The sequence below is a fragment of the Phacochoerus africanus genome, chromosome X (assembly GCF_016906955.1).
Source record: "Phacochoerus africanus isolate WHEZ1 chromosome X, ROS_Pafr_v1, whole genome shotgun sequence".
In the NCBI taxonomy this organism is placed as follows: Eukaryota; Metazoa; Chordata; class Mammalia; order Artiodactyla; family Suidae; genus Phacochoerus; species Phacochoerus africanus.
This window is the reverse complement of record NC_062560.1, coordinates 82,894,683-82,918,910: the sequence shown is the minus strand read 5'-3', so window position 1 is coordinate 82,918,910 and position 24,228 is coordinate 82,894,683. Positions and strand designations below refer to the sequence as shown.

Sequence of the window (24,228 nt, the reverse complement as noted above, 5' to 3'; positions counted from 1 at the left end):
AATCCAACTAGGAACCATGAGGTTATAGGTTTGATCCCTGGCCCTGCTCAGTGGGTTAAGGATCCCGTGTTGCCATGAGCTTTGGTGTAGGTCACAGGTGCTGCTTGGATCCTGAATTGCTGTGGCTCTGGTGTATTCTGGTGGTACTGCTCCAATTAGACCCCTACCCTGGAGACCTCCATATGCCACAAGAGTGGCCCTAGAAAAGGCAAAAAAAAAAAAAAAGACCCAGAATAGCCAAAAACATCCTGAAAAAGAAAAATTAAGCTGGAGGAATCAGCCTCCCAGACCTCGGACTATACTACAAAGCAATGGTCATCAAAACTGTATGCTACTGGCACAAAGACAGAAAGACAGCTTGGTCAATAAGTGGTGCTGGGAAAACTGGACAGCCACAGGGAAAAGAATGAAATGAGAACACTCCCTAACACCATACACAAAAATAAACTCCAAATGGATGAAAGACCTAGATACAAAACCAGACACTCTAAAACTCTTAGAGGAAAACATAGGCCAAACACACTCTGACATAAACCATAGCAACATCTTCTCAGATCCACCTCTTAGAGCAATGACAGTAAAAATAAAAATAAACACATGGGACCTAATCAAACTTAAATGTTTCTGCAAAAAAAAAAAAAAAAAAAAATGGAGTTCCCGTCGTGGTGCAGTGGTTAACGAATCCGACTAGGAACCATGAGGTTGCGGGTTCAGTCCCTGCCCTTGCTCAGTGGGTTAACGATCCAGCATTGCCGTGAGCTGTGGTGTAGGTTGCAGACACGGCTCGGATCCTGCGTTGCTGTGGCTCTGGCGTAGGCCGGCAGCTACAGCTCCGATTAGACCCCTAGCCTGGGAACCTCCATATGCCGCAGGAGCGGCCCAAAAAATAGAAAAAAAAAAGACAAAAAAAAAAGTCCCTGCACAGCAAAGGAAAGCCTCAACATAACAAAAAGATAACCCACACAATGGGAGAAAATCTTTGCAAGTGAATCCACTGACAAGGGATTAATCTCCAAAATTTATAAATACCTTCTGCAGCTGCATACCAAAAAAACAAACAACCCCATCCAAAAATGGGCAGAAGAACTAAACAGATGATCCTCCAAACAAGACACATGAATGGCCAAAAAACACATGAAAAGATGTTCAACATCACTCACGATTAGGGAAATGCCAATCAAATCCACTACGATGTACTACCTTACACCAGCCAGAATGGCCACCATCAAAAAGTCTAGAAACAGTAAGTGCTGGAGAGGGTGTGGAGAAAAAGGAACCCTATGACACTTTCAGTGAGATTGTAAATTGGTGCAACCACTGTGGAAAACAGTATAGAGAGTCCTCAGAAAACTACACGTAGAACTACCATTTGATCCAGCAATCCCACTACTGGCCATCTATCTAGAGAAAACCATGACTCGCAAAGACACATGTACTCCAATGTTCATTGCAGCCCTATTTTCAATAGCCAAGACATGGAAACAACCTAAATGTGCATCAACAGAGGAGTGGATCAATAAGAAGTGGTACATATACACAATGGAATATGACTCAGCCATTAAAAGGAACAAAATACTGGAATTTTTAGCAACATGGATGGACCTAGAAATTATTATACTAAGTGAAGTCAGTCAGATCAATGAGACACCAACATCAAATGCTTTCATTGACATGTGGAATCTGAAAAAAGAACACAATGAACTTCTTTGCCAAACAGATACTGACTCACAGACTTTGAAAAACTTATTGTTTCCAAAGGAGAGTGTTTGAAGGGTGGGGGATGCACTGGGGTTTGGGGATGGAAATCCTATAAAATTGGATTGTGATGATCATTGTACAACTATAAATGTAATAAAGTCATTGAGTAATTAAAAAATGAAAACTTTATAATACAGGAGTATAAGTCTCATATTAAACAATAAAAAACACATTTTCAGTTGCATAATAACATTTATGGAAAATAAGTTTAAAAGGAAAAAGAGCTATCCTTTAGTTGCCAAGTAAAATATAGTTCATATGTCAATCGACTTACGTTTGAAATATATACAGTGTGGAAAAATTATACTTGTATAAGCTACTAGAAATTTTTAGCAAAGCACTGAATTCAATATATCAGGATAAGAACTTTATATTAAAAACATACCTTTCATTTGTGTAGCAAAATTCAGTGCCAGTTTTGCAAAAAGATCTGGATTTTCAAACTTGTCCTCCTTAACTTTCAACCAGAAACAGCTCTCAGATAATTCTTTGGGTTCAATCTAAAACAAAAGTAACAAAGAATAGTTTTAAATTATCATTTCATACTTATTTTTTCAACTAATTTACTTTACCCAATGTTGAATAAAATTATCTTTATTTATCTACCTACTAAATTGATTTTAGGATCTTTCAAAATAACACTTTTTAAGTAAAAATTCATTTGGGAAAGCCACAGACTTCTATCAGTGTACAGAAAAATACATGATAGCAATAGACAACATAGAAAATTACATTTTAAAAATCTTCTACTAGTGCTCGCTTCGGCAACACATATACTAAAATTGGAATGATACAGAAAAGATTAGCATGGCCCCTGTGCAAGTATGACACGCAAATTTGTGAAGCGTTCCATGTAAAAAAGCATTAAAAAATAATAATCTTCTACTATAAGGAATCTTAAACACATTTTAGTAAATCCCTCCCCCAACTTACATACATTCTTCTTGCTCCTGGATTTTCCAAAATGGAGAAACTGAGATTAAACAAAGTAATTTCCCATGTTTCCCGACTAGGTTCCCTGCAATAATCATAACAGCTGACAATTATATACCCCCTACAATGTGTCAGGTATTGTTTTAAAGTGATTTCACATATTAACTCATCTAATCTAATCCTCACAATAATCCCCTGAAGCAGGATTTATGATTATCTCCACGTTAAAGATGAGGAAGCTGAGCTCCAGAAAGTTTGAATGGCTGCCCAAGCCAATGAATGGCAAAGATGGGATTTAAACCCAGGCAGTGTAGCTCGGCAGAATTCTGCTCGTAGCCACTACCCTGAAACTCAGTATTAGAAATGTGCATTTTTCAGTACATATCATGATGCTTTGTGATATGTAATTGCCAGTACACTGTCTGCTTAATTACTATATTAACATATCATTACATTTACACACACACATAACTGGGCCATCAGCTTCTGGATCTTATAGTTTGGTGGTGTACTGCACTTAATAAAAAATAACTACACTCCAAAAATATTTATACCTCACTTATGAGTAAAGCATAAGTATACGTTTAACTTTAAAACTGATTAAAAAAGGATATGTATATAAGTGAATCACTTTGTTATACAACAGAAATTATCACAATGTTGTAAATCAACTATAATTCAATAAAACTTTAAAGAAACTGATTTAACCATTATTCTGGCCAAACCAATTTTATATGCAGATACTTTGGATATATCACTGTAAGTCTTGGAATAAAATGGTGGCCTGGGTAATTGTATTTTCATTAGATTAGTTTCTACCTATTTGAAACTGTGTCAATCTTGATAATAAGCATTTTATAAGACATTATTTGATAATAATAAAACAAAATCACATTCAAAAGAAAAAATTTTCATATATCATATAAAAAACTCAATTAGCTCATGTCTCTACTGAATGCTGTCACAAATTCCACACTATCTTAAAGTTTAAAACTAAAAAAAGTTTCTAAGAACAGAAATAAATAAAAAGGCTCATTAATACAAGATTATATTTAAGAATGTTATAGCAATTCAACAATGGTAAAATAACAAAACTATTTTTCATATACTATCCTCTAAAAACACTTTCACTTTGATTTTACTTTTGCCCCCCACATTAATTTCAAGATATCTATGGAGTTTCTGATTCTCTAGCTACTCGAACTGGAAGATGGAGGTGAGATGGTGAACTCAAACAAACGAAAGCAAAAGAATCAGCAGTCATGATCTCTAATATTTATCATACTTACATGTAGCAATGTTAGCATTCACACATTAATGATCAACAGTTGCTACACAAAGCCAGAAAGCCCCAGAGTATTACCTTTGACCAGTTGATTCTCTTCATGGACACCTCAGGTTTATATATTTTTTTCTGCTTCATTCCATGGGGCAGATCAAGTACTGTTCCTGGAGGAGGAGGAATTCCTCCAAGGGGAGGTGGTGGAGGAGGTCCCCCAAACAAAGGCGGTGGTATTCCAGGCCCTCCAGGTAAAGGAGGTGGAGGAGGAGGAGGACCTACTCCAGGTAGAGGTGGCGCTGGTGGGGGTGGGGCTGAGGGTGGCCCAACACCTGGCAATGGAGGCGGTGGAGGGGGGCCTGGAATGCCTGATGCACCTGAGAGTCCATGTCCCTGAAATATACAAAACCCAATGTTTATTTAAATGCTTACAGTAAAGTATAGTAGCAAAGAAAACTTAATCAGGAGAGACATTTGTGGTTGGTTTCTTTACAATTTATTTAATAGTACATGTACTATTAAGGGCTTAATAGTACATGTAAAAGACTTGCAAAGGTTTTCGATAAGCATTATATAGCCTGGATAATGACTGACTGTGTTAATATACTAAGGCTAGGAAAGTTGGCATCCTCAAAGATTTTGTGAAACACTCCTCCAAACTAATGAAAACTTACCTTTCATCATAAATACATGCAATGAAGAAGTACTCTATATGTCTTGGCCCTGTTAGACTGGTTGGTATGTATATGGGGTGATTCATACAAAATCATAGATTTTATTTTCTTGGGGCCAATTAGCTTTACACAAAGAGTCTATCTCATAGCAGCAGTAACTTAGTTGTCTTCTAATACCAAGAATTAATGCTAAGTAACATTTATTTGCATAATAATATACATTTATCAAAATAGATATTTTTACATCTATTATCTCTTTTAATCCTTATTATAACCCTATAATATAGGTCAGGCATTTTCATCTCACCTTTATCTCAACACTTATAGATGAGCAAACTATAACTACAAAGACGTTCAATGACTAACCAAAGGTCCAACAGTCTGAAATGTGATTAAGATTCAAATGTGGTTCTTCTCATATCTAAGGCAGTTCTCTTTCTACTATAGCAGACTAGCTCCTCATGAATGGGTGTCAGGTGCCATGAGAGGAACTAATTCATACAGACTGCAGTGTGAGAAGATTATAACTTATTTCTACCACCAGGAAATAACTCCAGGCTCATTCTCTAATGACAATGGATGACAGCTAACAGAGAACATTGCATTCCATATTGTCTACTTTTTTGATGATTAATCTGTACATGTTTCCTTAAACCATTACTGATTACAATGGTTTACTTTCCAAAACAAATGAATATATAGAAGTGAATGTGCTAATTATAAACATTCCTAGGAAATTCCTACAAGGAAACATATCTATTGTAATTGAGATATAACATTAGATTAAAGGAATAAAAAGTTTAAAACAGTTAAACTTTCTTGGTATCGTGTTATTTTTATTTGCAGAGAGACTCTTAAAATCTTTACTAATACTTAGCAATATCTTTACATAATAAATAAGTTGAAGCATATTTTTGGAGCAGTCGATTTAAAGGATTGACTCATTTACAAGAATATTAAATTTTAGCAATCACAGGTAGAGAACATCACAATATTTTATTCGCTAAAGTGTTTATATACTGAATAATTGACAATCCTGGGATTAGGAAGAATTAAAGATAGGATTAAATTATTCAAAATTCTTTTTATTTTTAATACAACAAAAAAGCCAAATTTTTTCTAATCATGATTGATATATCAGAAATTCTGGAGAAAATTAAAATAATTTTTCTAAAAAGTTCAGTAAATTAGTAATTTACTCTCCAAGTTTTGTGTATAAATGGATTTGTTGAATAATTTGGAAGGTAAAATGTATGTCCCATTTCTATTAGCAGGCAGCAAAAGTAAAGTAATACTTGTTGTAAACATCACTTTTTCTATTAGATCATCTTTATAATATTAAACTTGCATAATCACAAAAATTTTATCACTTTAAATTAAGATTTTTCTTATTCAGCCATTTTCTTCTATCAACCATTAGGAATGGAACAATGAAACCACAATAGAGTATTAAGAATTGAATACGGCAAATGAATAATTTAGTATTAGACATAATTTGGGGTGTTCTAGAAAGTATTGTTTAACTCTGCACTTTTACAGATAAGTTAATAATAAATAAGCAACTAATCACTGAATGGCAAGGCCTTGTGCTAGGTGTAGTAGGGATTGTAATAAAAATAGAAGTAAAGCCATTGTCCTAAGGTGCTTACACTGCAGTGGCAGAAATAGAGTAGGTACAAAACCAAATATACTACAAGTGGTCTACAAAAATGATATAGAAGTTCAAAGAAAAATTCCCTAACAGAGTGTTGTTTCGTTTTGTTTTGTTTTCTGGCCATACCTGCAGCATATGGTGGTTCCTGAGCTAGGGGTCCAATCAGAGGTGCAGCTACAGGCCTATGCCACATCCACAGCAACACCAGATCTGAACCAGGTCTGTGACATATACTGCAGCTTGCAGCATGCCCAGATCCTTAACCCACTGAGCAAGGGCAGGGATTGAACCCAAATTCTCTATGAGACAGAATCAGGTTCTTAACCTGATGAGCCACAATGGGAACTCGCCTAACAATTTTTGGTGATGCTTTCCAAAGGGTATTTTTCTGAGTTTATTCTTAAAGTAGATATTTCACCAGCACAGATGAGTGAGCAGAGGGCATTTCAGAGAATAAGTCAGCATTTCTTAACCAAGTTCCATGAAAACGCAATTTTGTAAGAGATGTTAAAAGGTGGTCTGAGATAAAGGGTTCCATGGCTAAATGAGTTTGAAAAAGCTGTAGGAAAAAGAGACAGGTTTCTTCAGTGTAGGACCTCTCAGACCCTTTACTATGCTAATGAGTGTCATGAATCTCCAAGAGGAGAATTTCAAGTGTACCAAATTTATTGGACTATGGAATGCTTTCCTCATGAAAAACCTATTAGCATCACTGTAACTAATGTCTGGGAAATGCTGGCAGAAGGAAAACTGTGGAGACAGTAAATTCTAAATGTGGAGGGAGGAAAGGTGACTTAGCTGCAACAGAGGCTGGAGTTAGGGGAGCAGAGACGAGGCTGCAAAGGGGAGATAAGGGAGCCCAGGAGAGAAGGCCTTCCAATTCCCGGTAAGGAGATTTTTCTTTAATCCTGAATTCAACAGGCAACCAGTGAACATATTAAAGCCTGGAGTGACAATAATCAGGGCAGTGTTTTAAGAAGATTAATTTGCAACTGACATAAAGGATGAATCTGAAGAGGAAGAGACTATAGGCAAGGAGGAAATTTAGGAAACAATTGTAATATTCCAAGCAGGATATATAAGAGTGTGACCCTGGGGGTTTCTAGGTTTTGATGCAAAGGGAAGAAAGAGGAAGAACTAACATAAAACAGTGACCAGCGTAATTGGTCAGGTGGCAGGGTGGGGAAAAGGCAAAGAAATCTCCAGCTTCGTAATGCAAAAAATTGGAGGTAAAATTTAAACAAATAAGAATAGAGCACAAGGAACTACATTCAATATCCTGTGATAAATCACAATGGAAAAGAATATTAAAAGAATGTATATAGATAGAGATATATATGTATAATTCAATCACTTTGCTGCACAACAGAAATTAACACTTGTAAATCAACTATACTTCAATGAAAAAAACAAACAAACAAACAAACAAAAGGAGACCAAGGTGGTTTGAGGAAAGGGAAGTGACCATAAATAAAGGGCTTGATTTCAACATGCAGCAGGACTGTCTATGCAGAGATCTAATCAAGAGCTGGAAATAGATGACAAAGCCAGGAGACTTGACATCCACTAAAACATGATATTTGAATTTACGATATTGAATTGGATATTAGCGCAAGGACAGAGGGGGAAAAAAAAGCAGACGACAGAACACTGGGGAACATCATCATCTGGGGGATAAAGACAAAGAGAAAATGAGTTCTGAGAGATATAAAAAAGAAATGACACAAAGAGAAAGATTTAGTGAAAAGAAATGATCAAATATTATAGAAAAGTGAAAGAGTCTAAGGGTAGGAAAAGGCCACTGCATTGGATAATTTGGAGTTCACCAGAGACTTCTGATAGAAATAGACCTAGTCAATCAAAAAACACCTACTGAGCATCTACTATGCTAAGTAATCTTAACATTTTACAATATTCATTTAAAAGTACATTATGTTGAGAGTACTTAATAGACTCTAAAAGTTAGACACCATAATTATGATTTTAAGTGTATATGGGAGCTTTTCTTCATAGGGAATGTAGGTGGAAATATAAAGTTTATAGATTTTGAAATTATAGTAGTAGAGATTTAAAGAGATCTCAAAAAGCTTTTGGGATAATTAAAATTAATGAACATTTCCACATTCCTTTTGAAAGAAAATACTACGCCTCTAACTTCCCAAATCACCATGAAAATTTCATCTCAAAGAGAGTTTTGCTCATGTAAGATATTCCATTAAAAATATTCAGGGCAGTTTATGCAACTAATGACTTATTTTTGCCCAAACATTAAAATGATTTATTGTCTTGAAAAAAATCAAATCTGTAGTTATTTCACCTAAAATGTGGAACTGCCAAAAAGTCTGCTTCTGGCCACATTTTTCCTTCCATCTAACAAGATAATTTCCTACCATCGAACTCCCTGTGACATGACACAAATTCTATATCTTGTTTCATTACCTGGGTTCGAAGTTGCAGGATTTCTGTTTCAAGCTCTTTGATTTTTTCTTCCCTTTTTTGAAGCTCAGCTTGAGCTTCCTGTCGAGCTGTGAATTCTTCATCAAACTGAAATGATCACCACCACAAATGCACACTTAATAATACAGTTTGGAGTAAGCTTTAAACGACATTATGTATTAAGTAAGTGAAGTATGTTTTGCTTCTTAAATTTCCCAGATCACTCACAAAATCAGAATCTCAATTATTTTTATGGCAATTAAACATCTCTGAGGGGATGGTCTACTGCTTGTGGTGGAAGGATAGAAGAAATATGTCCCTCACCAAAGGTAAACAAACCCATTTCCACTTCTGAAAAAAATAATATGAAACAAAATTTTAAAAGTGTGAACCGAGAAGGCTCTCTTCACATATAATGGACATTTTTACTGTTTTATTCCTGAAAGTTAAATTTTAAAATTAATCATTTTTAAATGTTTCATCCCATAATTTTACATTTAATTAGAAAATGAAACCTAACAATTAGGCCACCAAGCAGTTCAGCTCCTTGAAACTATATTTAAACTTGAAAAGAGACTGCAGTTTTAGAACACTCAAATGGATGTACATTAATATAAATTAGAATACTTTTATTACAGTCTTAATTGTCTAACATCCAAAAAGTGATGCTCCACAAAATCTGAGAGCAGAATGATATATGCTGTAATGGGATTCTCATTCAGATGATTAACACAAACACCTGTATAAAATGTTTTAAGAGGGAAAATGAGAGGTTCAACTATGGTGTGCTAAGCCAAAGAGACCATTGGAATGGTGACAATCCACTTCCTGCATTCTGCCCAGTCCTTACTTCAGTCAGGGCTCTAAGCAGACCCAAATAAGTCTTAGAATGACTACTGCTTATGTCCAGCTATACAACATTTGGCCTTTATTGTCGCTGTCACTTCAAGTCATTTTAGAAGTCTATATACATTATTCCAACAATGTTATTCTGTTACTAAAAGTGATACATCTTACTGCCTAAAACTGGAAATATAAAAAGGCACGTTCACTGTTAATAAATACTCATCTTCACAGTAGATTTGACCTTCGGAAATTGTAAAATGCCATTCAGATCCAAGTCTAAAAAAAGAGTGGGTGAGTAATTTGGATAATAGTGTTGGGTCAAAGGAACCCTATGACACTGTTGGTGGGATTGTAAATGGGTGCAACCACTGTGGAAAGCAGGATGGAGAGTCCTCAGAAAACTACACATAGAACTCCCATTTGATCCAGCAATCCCACTCCTGGGCATCTAGCCAGAGAAAACCATGACTCACAAAGACACATGTACTCCGATGTTCATTGCAGCACTCTTTTCAATAGCCAAGACATGGAAACAACCTAAATGTGCATTGACAGAGGAGTGGATCAAGAAGAGGTGGTACATATACACAATGGAATATTGCTCAGCCATTAAAAAGAACGAAATACCGGCATTTTTAGCAACATGGATGGGCCGAGAAATTATCATGCTAAGTGAAGTCAGTCAGACAATGAGACACCAACATCAAATGCTTTCACTGATATGTAGAATCTGAAAAAAGGACAGACTGAACTTCTTTGCAGAACAGATGCTGACTCGCAGACATTAAAAAACTTATGGTCTCCAGAGGAGACAGTTTGGGGGGTGGGGGGATGTGCTTGGGCTGTGGGATGGAAATCCTGTGAAATCAGATTGTTATGATCATTATACAACTACAGATGTCATAAATTCATTTGAGTAATTTAAAAAAAAAAAAAAGAGAAGAACGAGTGCCTTCCCATTTCTGTGTACAATGGAACAGAGGTCACAGCTGTTGGAATAAACCAATATTCACTTCTCTCATTACACGTTTATTAAGAACCTCTACCTATCAGGCATTGGGCTGTGAACTGAGAACATGAAAATGAAGATTTGGTAGAATATAAAATTGCTAAGAAGACGAGGAATGGTAATTGGTTACAGATAGGCAGTAAGATGGGTGTAGGTTCATGGGGGGCATTCTTTCTAAAAAATTCAAATTCAAATACTACTAATGCTTATAAAATATGAAGTTTTGACACTATCCTACCTCTCATCGCTATGCCCATCCTGAGATAAACATTGTTATCAGTATGATGTGGACCTTTCCAGATGTTTCTCTATGCATATACATGTAGCACATGTATATCAAAACCAATTCCTTATTAAAAATAAGACCATACCAGAAAAAAAAAATAGTGTTTGGGTCAAACCTGAAATACTACTTAATTAATTCTTTTATTCATCTCTGCTTGAGTCCCAGGAAAATGTTCCACAGAGCTTGGTCCAAATCATTTCTAATCTCTTTAAATTCCAAAGCCATCCCAGATCCTTCAGTGTCAGCAAATGACCTTGTTTCCTAGTTCACTGTGAAGATGGAGCTTTTTCAACTTCACTAGAATCTGTGTTAAAATTGATCTGATTCTCTACTGCCAGCCTCCTTCTCAGAGTTGGCTTCTCCTGTGTGCTTCTCAAGCATGCTGTCCACACAAACACACTCTACACAATTTTCCTCTATTAGTACACTTCAGGGTAGGCACACAATGCTTCTGCTGGTAATCTAAAACAATCTTAATCTGTAAACCCACAGAGTAGGAATCAGAGGAGCCTGAGATATGCACTAGAAGACTTGTTACAAAGTCCACTAACCTTATTCTCTCCTTTTAATGATGAAAACACTGTAAGATCCAAGGAGAGTAAGTGGCTTACTTAAAGTCACAGCTAATTAGCAGAAAAGCTGAGGTCAGATCTTACAACTGTTTCTCATTCTAGATGCTCCCTCTCCCCCCTTCTCTCTCTCTCTTTTTAAACTGCTTTATACTGCCTCTTAAAATCACCCAGAATAAGAGAAGGCATGCAGATAACCACTGGGAAACCAAATATGTTTTCATTATAAATGTTGGTGATATTTCATTCTCAATGTTGGTGAGAATAAAGCATCTAATACTGAAATTTTTTTTGTTATTTCAAGACCCTTTTCCAATAATATATGCTTACAGAAATTTTTTACCAGATGGATCAGCATATTTGCTCTAGTCTTGTGGTTGCTAATCACAGAGCCAGAGAAAAATTAAGGAGATTCCAAGATTTTCAAAGGGAATTTTAAATGTGCTACTTAAAACATGAACATTAGAAATATAAAGGTCTATTAATCAAAAAGCATGCATTGGAGTTCCCGTCGTGGCGCAGTGGTTAACGAATCCGACTAGGAACCATGAGGTTGGCGGGTTGGGTCCCTGCCCTTGCTCAGTGGGTTAACGATCCGGCATTGCCGTGAGCTGTGGTGTAGGTTGCAGATGCGGCTTGGATCCCACGTTGCTGTGGCTCTGGCGTAGGCCAGTGGCTACAGCTCCGATTCAACCCCTAGCCTGGGAACCTCCATATGCTGTGGGAGCAGCCCAAGAAATAGCAACAACAACAACAACAACAACAACAAAAAAAGACAAAAAATAATAATAATAATAAAAAGCATGCATTTTTGTTTACCAATAAAATGACAGCTTCACACAAACATTTTATGCTCAAACTCTTAAAATCTATTCCAGTAACTGAAAGAGCAAAGTCATTTCTTCAGATGCCCTGAAGTAACGTCAGTAATACTCTCTAATTTCTAGAGTGATAGCAAAAGTGATTATCTAATCTCCAAGGTAAGTCATAACTTTGAAGAGACAGCAGTATGTAAGCACTTTATCTTGCTTGTCAGAAGGATGAAAACTGGGGAGCTTTTAGACCTGTGCTTCAATCCTTCTCCCTGCCACCAATAGGTGAGAAACACTCTACTAATGCTTTTTAGGACCTAGAACCCAAAAAAAAAAAAAAAAAAAAAACGCAACTTTTGGTAGAAGCTACTAAAACTGCAGCTATGATTTCATGAAATAAGGAAAAGACTATCTGAGATACAAATAAAATTCAGATATTCATAAAGCTGGAATTTACATAAAGCATTACACAAAGAAGGGGAACCTTAAATTCTACCAAGCCTACATCCATGAAGTAGAGGCATCATTTGAAAAACTCTAATTATAAAATTCAAAGAAGATAAGTCTAAGTAGAGAAAGAGAAAAAATACTGCATCATTCTACTGCTATGAATAGCACTGATTTAAAGAATAAAATAGATAAAACTAGCTAAACATCTAACAGTTCTCCGAAGAGCTACCAGTTAAATGACAGTGGCAGAGAAGCAATGGGGGAATGTACTTCGATTAACCGTTTCTAACTCCATGCTTCCATCAACCTAATTTTATTTCATTTATCACTTTAGTAGAATACAGTTAGTGTTTTCCTTCCATAATGGATTAAAGGTGACTAGCAGGGAAGAGTAGCAACCTTATCTTACCAGCAAACAATATTCTGCGGTTGTGCTTGAATCCGGAAACAAAAAGTCCTATGTAACTGAAACATGTATAAGGACTTGCTTAATAAAACCAGGTAGCATATGTACTATAATAAAAGTATAAATTTAACAAATATGGCTAGTATTTTATAAGCCTTACCTTCTTTGAAAATTCCGCTGCTTTTTGTTCACTTTCTTCAACTTTTGCCTTGTTCACACAAGCGTCTATTAAGATTGACCAAAAATGGTAAGAAATTACGGCATTGAATCACTAGGCAAATGATGGCTGCCAACATATAATTATGCTATGTAGACTATTATTTTTATGTCAATTGCTATTAGAAAGAAATTGACTTATACCACACATAAAACAAACTACCAGGTTTTTCTTTCTTTGTATACTAACTGAATTCAATGATAGCATTGTTGAGGCACAAAACCTAGCATCTAAGAATATACAACAAAATCATCATCTTTTTAAAGATATTATTTACCAATTATTTAGCAATTATTCAACTGTTTAACAATTACATAATTCTTTAAAATTTTTGTAATGTACTAAGGGTGGAGAAGTGCAAAAGAATCTATGCTTAAGATTATTAAAACTCAAAATGATCCTTAAAATAAGGCTGGAGGACAAGATACAATAACATTCATAAATTCAGGTTTCTTAAAGATTTCACTTGAATATTTTCTGATCAGGGGCAAAATATATTATGTAAATAAGAAAACAAACATCCAAAGTCTCAAGTCTAATCAAATACTTCAGAATATAAATAACTGAAGAACCCTTTGGACGCAAAATTATTATATACACAGTCTATTCTATATACCTATACTTAGCCATTCCATACTTATTTATTTAGCCCAAAGAAATGAAAGCATATGTCTATACCCAGACTTGTATGTGAATATGTACTGAAGATTTATAATATCCTAAAACTTAAAAGAATCCAAAAGTCCATCAACAAGTAAATACATAAATAGATTGCAGTATATTCATAAACTGGAATACTACTCAGTTACAAAAAGGATTAAACTAGTGACACATAAAATAACATGACATGAATGAATTACAAAATAATTATGCTGAAGAGAAAAAGCCAAAAAAGAGAAAAAATACAGTATGTTTCCATTTACATAGATTTTAGAAAATGAATCTAATCTGTAGTAAGAGAAGGAAGATCAGTGATTGAATGAGTACAGGGAGAAGTTGAGAAGGATGGGAAGGGCAGACTACAAAGGAGAATGAAGAAATTTTACTGGGTGACAGAGATGCTTATTATCTTGACTGTGATGATAGTTTTGAATATCAAATATCAAAATGTATCTAATTTTATACTTTAAACATATAGAGTTGTTCTTATCAAGAATACTACAATAAAGTTTTTCTTTGTAAAGAACTATGTGGCTGGAGCAAGGCCCCTAAGGAAGAAAGTGGGACATGATGAGATCAAAGACAGGCCAGATCTGTGCTGTGCCGGCAATAGTTGGTAATTATTTTGATTTAAATTTCAGTGGGAAGGCATTGAAGAAATTTAGGCCAGGATATGATCTGATTTATACACTGAAAAAAATACTAGACTTACAGAACTGTGCAATGGAAAAAGAATCTATGCTTCTCAAATCCAGGTGATCTTAAAATAGCCATAGATTTCCTGGAAGTTCTTGAAGTATCGCTAATTTGTGTGTCTATGTATGTGTGTTCTAATGAAAGTTTCACAACCTTTATCAGCAATTTAAGACTTCTGAACATAAAATATTAAGAAACACACATTCATGTAACTGATTTGAATTTAGAGTTGAGGAGACTGAAGCCTAGAGAAATTAAATGATTTGTTCACAATTGCAGAGATGACATATGGATGTGGTCATAATGGGCTTTTGATACTGACTATGCTCTCTCACCTGATCCCTTCATGTCTTCCCACCCCAGTGCTCTGGATTAATTGTACACAATCCTAAGTACCTGGCACACAGTACACAAAACAAATGTCTGTTGAATATTGAATAAGTTAGCCAAAATCAGCAGTAGCACATGTGTGCCAACTATGGCCCACAACAGATTATAAGCCAATACAAATATTTGGAAATAGTCCCTTATAACTCTTTAAACAAGATGTGAAATAAATACTGAGTTTATTATGCTCCAGGAAAAACATGCATTGAGTCCTGCATTCACATTAATTGCTGGGGCAATGTGCATCGGCACAAGCTTTCTGAAAAGCATTTGGCCTTTCAAAGTTCATACCCTCACTTAGAGAAATCAATCCTAAGGAAATAGTGAGAATAAGCCAAATATCTGTACAAAGAATATTTACAGCAAATTCATTTATAACTCTGAAAACCTGAAAACAATCTGTAGGGATTATTTGAAAACAATCAATCAACACTCTATAAGGACTAAGATGATTATGATATTCTATAAAGTGGAGTATTACACAGATATTCGAAGTCACACTTTGAAGGTTAACATGGAAAAAGTCTAATAATAATGCTCCATGAAAAATCAGCATATAGACAGAAGAGGGATGGAGGGACGGAGGAGAGGGGGAGGGGATAGGGGGAGAGACAGAGAAATAAGGAGATGTACTGAGCTAAAAAGAGAGAAATTGTGAAATGTACTGAGCTTGAAAAACAAGATTGGTAGTTTATTTTGCCACTTATGTTAAGTCTCTAGATCGCCAACAGTAAGTGAGCATTTGTTTTAAAACCAGAGAATAACACATGATATATAATAAGGAATTCGTCTTTCAATATTACTGTGATTCTTCCCTGTGCTATGGAGTGAAGAATTACATACAATTGGCATTCAACAGCTGTTGTTTTCTACCTTTAAAGACAAGACAAATGAGTTCATGCTTGAATCTTAGCAAGTGATTTCGATTAAGTATAAATAAAACTGCTAACCTATAAGGTCATATGACATAGTGTATTTCTCAAGAGATGTTTCACATCATCCTTCAGAGATTGTTTCAGAAAATACAGCTAGCTACCAATCTTGGATGACATAAGATCATTTCCTCAACAATCCAAGTAGATGAACTTGATCATCTCGAATTCTTTCCTGGCTGTAAAGTCTATAAAAATATAAACTGATCTACTTTGAAAGAATTAAAAGGACTTAAGTTACTGAAATAAGCCTGAGTTTCTTTTCTCAGACCTGAACACTAATAATACATTATTACTAAATAGACCCTATTGTACGTATGACTTCTAAAAAACCACTAAGGTACCAGCATAAACTGAATCACAGGATTTCAGAATAACGTTTCTAAAAAGCAAGGCATTCATGTATAATATGTTTTTGTGAGGCACTGATTTCTGAATTCAAGAGCGTTGAAACTTAACAGACAGACTGGTACTTCTGATCACACAGGCAGAACTCTCATGACCATCATAATTAATAATTATAGCAAATGGGTACCCATGGACACAATGATTTACCAGCTGTTAATACAGGAAGTTTAGTGAGAGAACTACATTTTAAAAGTGTCTATTATTGGAGTTCCCACCATGGCTCAGCAGAAATGAATTCGACTAGTATCCACGAAGATGCAGGTTTGATCCCTGGCCTCGCTCAGTGGGTTAAGGATCCGGCGTTGCCATGAGCTTGGTATAGGTCGCAGATGCGGCTCAGATCTGGATCAGATTGCTGTGGCTGTGGTGTAGGCCAGTGACTACAGCTCTGATTCGAGCCCTAGCCTGGGAACCTCCATATGCTGAGGAAAAAAAAAAAGTGTCTATTATACAAAAGAGAGTAAAACACAATCAAAAGACATTGAGGATTATATCACATACCTATCAGATGAGTGAAATCAATGTCTAGTCTTTGTCTATACTTGAAATCTGGGTCCATACCACTGCAGTGCAGCACTATCTGTGTAACACACTCCTCAATTATTTTGTAATACTGTGGCCTGAAAAAGAGAGGAAGTATTCTTGAATACCTTCTCTACCTATACACATCAATTTTCTTAAGATGTGATTCAGCATGATAAAGAAGACTAAGTTATTTTCCAGCAGTTTAGAAAACTCTTTTCTAGCCATTACACTCCCTCAGGAGAAATACGTCTAAACTTAAAGATGGTCTGGACATTATAATGCAAAACCCATTTTGATATAATCAACTGTGAACACTTAGTGACTTAATACACCAGTTTGCAGGGATTCATGTGTGTGTTCAAAGATACTTATCAACTTTATCTACTTACTTAAGCTATTGTCCCTAAAGTTAGCAAAAATAAATGACTTTTTAGTCCTACATTTATGGATATAGAAATGGTTCTAAGCCCCTCCAAGTTCTCAATTTCAATAAGGAATGAGTATCTTGGCATTACATGGCAAACAATATCATGAATTTACAGCTACACTTTTACTCAAGATAGCTATAATAGCTTTTACAAAACTGGACTGAGCCACTTATATTACAGACTACTCTGGAGATCTATTTATAAACATATTTTAAAAGATCCATTTTATAGAAGCATCTACACTAAATATGCATGGCTATGGCTTCAATTTGCTCAAAATGTCAAAGGTTTTAAAACATATCCTAATTCTGTAATCTATCAAAGTAATTCTGGCCTTAAAAGTAACCACATCAAAAATTTTGAAAAGGCACTTTTTGCATTAAAATACAGGGAGAATTTAGCATTTATCAGTGGCTGATAACATTCAACAGAGAAAAATCAGAAGGAAATACTACTATGGACAAATCATGACATAAACACCCCTAAAATTAGTATGCTGATAACCAGCCAACCTAGTAAAAGTTTGCAAAGGTACTCAAACATATTCTAATTGCTCTTACATGTCTTTTGTCATGGGGCTGGTATCATGGATTACAATAAATAGTAATATATACTACATGTTTGAGGCTCTTTCAAGTCATTATCAGATTTAGAATAAATAATATTGGATTATAATCGATCTAAGTCAATGACTTTTTGGGTAAACAAGGAAAACACAATCCTTCTCTTTCAGGACAGAGTAATCATCCATAAGTAGAATAAAAGTGCTTGTCACATTTGTATCTCACATGGATGTTCTCGGGATGAAAAGATCTTATATTAGAAAAACTTTTCATTTATTCAAAGTTACTAAGGAGTGAATGGTCTCACACAAATTACCTGCCCAGGTAACTGTGTACCCCTGGGCACAGTACCCCTTTAGTTGCCAGCACTTATTTTAGAAAACAACAGTTGTTGAGTTGTGTTATTAACTTTCCTACTGAAAAAAATAGCAGATAATATTTTTGACATTTTTCTATGTCATATCATAACACTATGATGTCCATCAGTTATTATACTGGGATGAACTATAGAAGTTCTCTATGGGCTTCAGAACTGTCAATTTTGTTGTGACTGTACCTGGCCCCATGGTAGCCTTCCTTTGCCCTTTGATGGAGCAAGTTTTGAGAAATTAGAGAACCTAGGTTGCTAGATTTCCATGCATATGAGAGCATGAAAACCATGGTTAAATATAAGATCATTGTCAGCAGCTTATGGATAATTTCATTCACTCAGAAACCTTTCTCTAACTATCTGTCTTTCAGATATATTTCCAGTTGCTAGACTATGAAAGATCTGACTTTATGGTATTACTATACTCTTTTATTTAGAAGAATTACATTATTAGGTATAAAGCTGAAATATCAGCATTATTATTTTCTTAGATAAGATCACATCTACTACTAGATAAATAATATGCAAGAGGAACAACAATAAAGTCTTAACTTATTAAAATGTACAAGAACTTAAAAGTTCTACCAGAGATTCTTTGAGAGCTTACTCTGTGCTACAAAAAAAAATTCATCATGGGGTATGTAAAATATGCTGGGTTCAGTGCTATTAAAATGGCATACTCCTTTTTTTTTTTGGTCTTTTTGCCTTTTCAAGGGCCGCTTCCCACGGCATATGGAGGTTCCCAGGCTAGGGGTCGAATCGGAGCTGTAGTCACCAGCCTACGCCAGAGCCACAGCAACGTGGGATCCAAGCCGCGCCTGCAACCTACACCACAGCTCACGGCAACGACAACGCCGGATCCTTAACCCATTGAACAAGGGCAGGGACCGAACCCGCAACCTCATGGTTCTTAGTCGGATTTGTTAACCACTGCACCACGACGGGAACTCCCTCCATTTTTATAAGTAGATTCTTCTGACTCAATTAACGATAAATCAACATCTTTTAAAAAGTCATCTAAAGTCATCAAACTCTTATTCTCTCTCTCTCTGCATATACTGTCTAGGCCCCACTACATTGTTAACTTTCCTTTAATATCTGATTCAAGTTACACAAATTATACTCTCAGAATGGCCTCTTACCTGATATAATAATCATTTCTGATGAGCAAAAAATGTTGTAGAATGGATAATAAGTAATTTTCAGCAGCAGTGTCCTTCAACATGTTATACAGAAGATGGTATACTTCATTCATATCAGTGGAAAGTAAGTAAAGGAAAAAATCAAAACTTCTTGATAAAAGTCTCATTCATAACAAAGACAGCTTCATCTTTTAAAACACTGATATTTTATTTCCATTACTCTTTCTAAATCTTCAATTCCATGATCCAGGATTTAAACAGTTGCATAACTAAATTTAATCTATGGAATCTATTTTTTAACAAGAGAAACAGACTTAGAGTATTTCTAAGACCATTTATCCATTAAGCTTAAATTATCAGTTATTCACTTTATTTTAAATTCCAGATTATAGTTTGGACCCCTCATTGGAGAAGCAAGGCCACTAATGAAAGTGGTTTTCTCTTGACCTTCCTGTGGCTGTGACAGACCACCTATATTATTCATGCAAGCCACTACTCCTCTCTTTTCACTGCCACATAAGACAGTATGGCAAACAAGAATTGCATGGACTGCTAAAAGTTCATAAAAGCCAGCTTTACTTTATACACATGAAATCCTTTCTACATCCAAAATCATTACTGTTTGCATTTGTATTTCATTATTTGATAAAACAGAGAGACTAAAGACAAAGGAACATGAAACACATTTTCCTTAGGATATAAAGAGTGGTAGAATTTAAATGCTTTTAGTAAATTAGGAAACAGATTTCAAAAGGGGATTCACTTTTATGATAAAGGCAAGGACCTGAAAAATTGATGTAAAAGAAGAGTAGAAAAGGACATGTAATCTAGCATCTGAAAAATAACCTGAAATGTCAACATTTTCTCCTAAGTAGAATTAAGTATATGATGGATTACTTCTTAGACCCCATGTAAGAGTGTTGTGTTAAAGTCTCACAAGGTCCTTTTGATGACTTAAAAAAGATTAAAAAAAAATAGCTTTATGGTGAAGAGAAATTCATATAAAGCAAGATATTTATTGATATAAAGTATTTTTTATATTATGTAAACCACCATAGACTAGAGTCACAAAGAAGGATAAGAAATTACTAGAAATGCATTTATTATACTAACAAAATATCCATTCCATTTATGCAGTACTTATGTGTAAGACACTTTGATAGGGATGTTAGAGGAAAAGGTTGAAACACTTCTGACCTCCATCTCACAGGGGCATAGGAGTGTACATAAATAAGACAAATGCAAGCAAAATACTACAGGGTGGGAAGGAAGACAGAAGAAGACATCACAGAGAAAAAGTCCAGCTCAAAGATCATTTTAGTTCTGAAGTATTTCCCAAATTCCCCAGAACACATAAGTAAAAAATTCAATGGGTGTAAAACAAATAGCCAACAATGCTATGACAACCATCTTTTGGATCTAAAGTCATTTTGTATAAATTCATTGCCATAGGCAGGTTACACACTAGCTGTATTTGACTCAAAGGCTTCTACTTTAACAACCTTGCTACATTCAGACCCTATCTAAACTTTTTATTTTTATTTTTTCACTAAGGAAGCAAATATTTGGATTGAAAATAAGACATTTATTTGAATTGAATACTATCTCTAAATCACTGGAGTACTATTTAATAAACTGAAAAAGTATATTACCCATAGTCACAAATGAACTCAGTGAACTTTTCCCCCAATCCTTATCCATGAGGAAATACTGCCTTAGGCTCTTGTCTATTCAAGACCATTGAGCAGGGCCTACCCATAATACAGCAAGCCATTGTGCAGATTTCAATATAGTCTGTATAAATCATCAGGACAGTCTGACAATTCTTCAACATGAATCTCAAGGACGGCATCATAGTAAGGTTCTAATATAAATAAATGGATATAAATTGGGCTCCCAGACTAGAATTCTAATAATGGTTCACAAAATCTCCCACGAATCTCTTTGTCACAGTACACGCAAAATGATTTTTGTGCTTTGTCAAAAGGATATTCCATTTCTGCTCGAATGTCATTGAGACGGTGTGATAATTCAGTTAGGTCATCCTCTTTGTTCTCATCAAATACTTTCAACTGAATATCAAGCTCATCATTCTCCTTTTCTTTCAGATCCTAATATATAAACATAAAACTTAACAGTCAAATAACAGTTTGACAACACTGTACTTTAGTAATAAAGGCCTGACACTATTATTCATTTACATACACAGAAGAAATTTCAAATATTGACTCAGGTACTTGGATTCCTGAAAGAAAGTAAATGTGCTATGTTTTTCTATTTTAAAATAAAAGAAACTCATTGAATTCACTGCATTTTCTTTTCATGCCCCAGAATTTGATGATTCACATTAAAAAATTAATGATCACTTTTACAACGGAAAAAACTAATTGCTAACAACCCAAATTAAATGCTGTCGTTTTGACCAAACACACTAATCAAAGATTGCAAAAGAACTCATGCAGTTAGAACATTTACATATGCCTCTGGCAAAATGCAAATATAGATCAATTGTATTAATGAAGAACAAATGCAAAGATATATTCAACCACAACAGTCCCAAGTATGGCGTGAAAACTTGTATAAACAAATTTATTTTAAATTATATTTTGTGATTTTAAAGCAAAGAGGCGTTAGGGCTTTTTAATCAAGATGCATGTCTAGCCTCCTCCACCACTTTTCATTTTTGCTTAGCCACATCACAAAATACCAACTTGGGCATCAAAGATTTGTTTTTGTAATACATTATAAGCACATGCATTACAAACCTGATAATTTTCAAAATAATAGTATAAACAAAATCTTTGGTAGCATACCACACTAGAGATTATTGGGCTTAATATATATCACCTGGAATATCTTTTAATATGTGTCCATTAAATTGCAGGTTTCAAAACCCAAAGAGAAAAATCACAATTGCGGATACTCAAGGGTGATACCGAAAGTGGCACTAGGATATTCAGAGCCGAACTTGAACTCTAAAAGGAAATGCAAGCATGGTGTACTTCAAATTAAGTTGAGAAAAGCAAAATCGGATGCATTTCTTGTTTCTACATTTATTCAATAGGACAATTACAAATGGAGATGCAATGGCTATTATTGAAGCCAAACAAAAATTTATGCCATTTCTAGGTGTTTTCTTCCTAATATTCACATACATAATTTACTGACAATTTACCTACAGAGCAAATGAAAATATTAATATGTATACATGTATAACAAATACATGCATTCAAACTTAGTTTTCTCTTTAGTGATAATTTGTTTCACATCTAGTTTTACACTTTGAAGGGGAATGAATAAATTTATTGAAATGTAAAGTTAACTAACATTGGAGAGTTATATTATCAAGTGATTTTTGAACTCTATTAAGAGCAGAAACCAGATACACCCAATATGCTGGTCACTGCAGAAACAACCACCAACACATTTTAGAATATGGAATTTCTCCTCATTCTTATGTCATGATGCATTATTTCTTAGAAGCTCACTATCAACCTTTAATATATTCAAACATGTTTCAAAAATAGAAAATTAAATACTGTCATTTAATCAGCATCAGAAACATTTCATGTTATAAAACATGGAATCAATCTCTATGATTAAAACATTTTCAGTGAAAATAACTGGTTGAATGTTTCAGTTTTTCATTAGGACAACACATTATTTATATAATATATATGGTTTGGGAATATACACAGCACAGTATAAAAATATAGAAATGTATAAGTGAAATATATTGTGTATTAACAATGCTCCATTAAAATACATGTATGCATATCTACATATACACACATATATAAAAAACTTCCTTTTAGTCAAATGTCAAACTTTGAAAGGTGTATTCAAATATTCTTTTTTTTTTTTTTTGCTTTTTAGGGCCACTCTTGTGGCATATGGAAGTTCCCAGGCTAGGGCTCGAATCAGGGCTACCGCTGCCTGCTTATACCACAGATGTGGCAATGCGTTATCCAAGCCGGGGCGCTGGATCCTTAATCCACTGAGTGAGGCCAGGGATCAAACCCGCATCCTCGTGGATACTAGTCAGATTCGTTTCCACTGCGCCACAACAGGAACTCCCGGTATATTCAAATATTCTTGATAAAATAAACATTTACTGAATTAACAAAAATTTTAAAAAGCACGAATGTGGCAGATGCTCTTGACAAAACAGAAATGCATCACTAAAGTTTTATATTTTATTTTTGTCTTTTGTATTTTTAGGGCCGCACCCGTGGCATATCCAGGTTCCCAGGCTAGGGGTCGAAATGGAGGTGTAACTGCCAGCCTATGCCACAGCCACAGCAATGCAAGATCCGAGCCAAGTCTGTGACCTACACCACAGCTCATGGCAATGCCAGATCCTTAACCCAATGAGTGAGGCCAGGGATCAAACCTGCGTCCTCATGGACACTAGTTGGATTCGTTAACCACTGAGCCACGACAGGAACTCCAAGTTTTATATTTTAAAATGAAGAATGCCATAAAATTACTGAATTATACTATTAATAATTACATGAAATACTGTAAATATGTTTCAGTTATTTTTTAAATGGATTGGCTGTACATATATAGAACATTTTCAGCAGATTCTCTAAAACATATAATTAAGTCTCTATAACATAGTGTACTTCAAAAGAAATCAAAGTCCACTGATTACCAGTCAAGCAATCAAAATTGAATCTTCAAAAGAATTAGAAAGGGTTTGTTGGTCTAGATTAAGAATGATTGCTGCCTACAGACACAATTTCTTACTATCTTGTTCCTTCACATATCTGATTTATCTAAAAT

The 24,228-nt window shown here is 35.0% G+C and overlaps 1 protein-coding gene and 1 non-coding gene across 2 annotated transcripts in view; one reads left to right on the top strand and one right to left on the bottom strand.

Annotated features, from left to right (window-relative positions):
- Positions 1-24,228, bottom strand: part of DIAPH2 (diaphanous related formin 2) — a 913,509-nt gene that overhangs the window by 623,688 nt on the left and 265,593 nt on the right. The window contains exons 12-18 of the mRNA XM_047765864.1: positions 21,433-21,551; positions 19,441-19,557; positions 16,914-17,032; positions 13,273-13,337; positions 8,738-8,842; positions 4,055-4,363; positions 2,144-2,258 (exon numbers count right to left, since the gene is read on the bottom strand). Coding sequence (XP_047621820.1) covers positions 2,144-2,258; positions 4,055-4,363; positions 8,738-8,842; positions 13,273-13,337; positions 16,914-17,032; positions 19,441-19,557; positions 21,433-21,551 — 949 coding nt within the window. The remainder of the gene's footprint in view (positions 1-2,143; positions 2,259-4,054; positions 4,364-8,737; positions 8,843-13,272; positions 13,338-16,913; positions 17,033-19,440; positions 19,558-21,432; positions 21,552-24,228) is intronic.
- On the top strand, positions 2,511-2,617 carry LOC125119056 (U6 spliceosomal RNA). Its single transcript, XR_007133012.1, has one exon. It is a non-coding gene; the product is annotated as a U6 spliceosomal RNA (small nuclear RNA).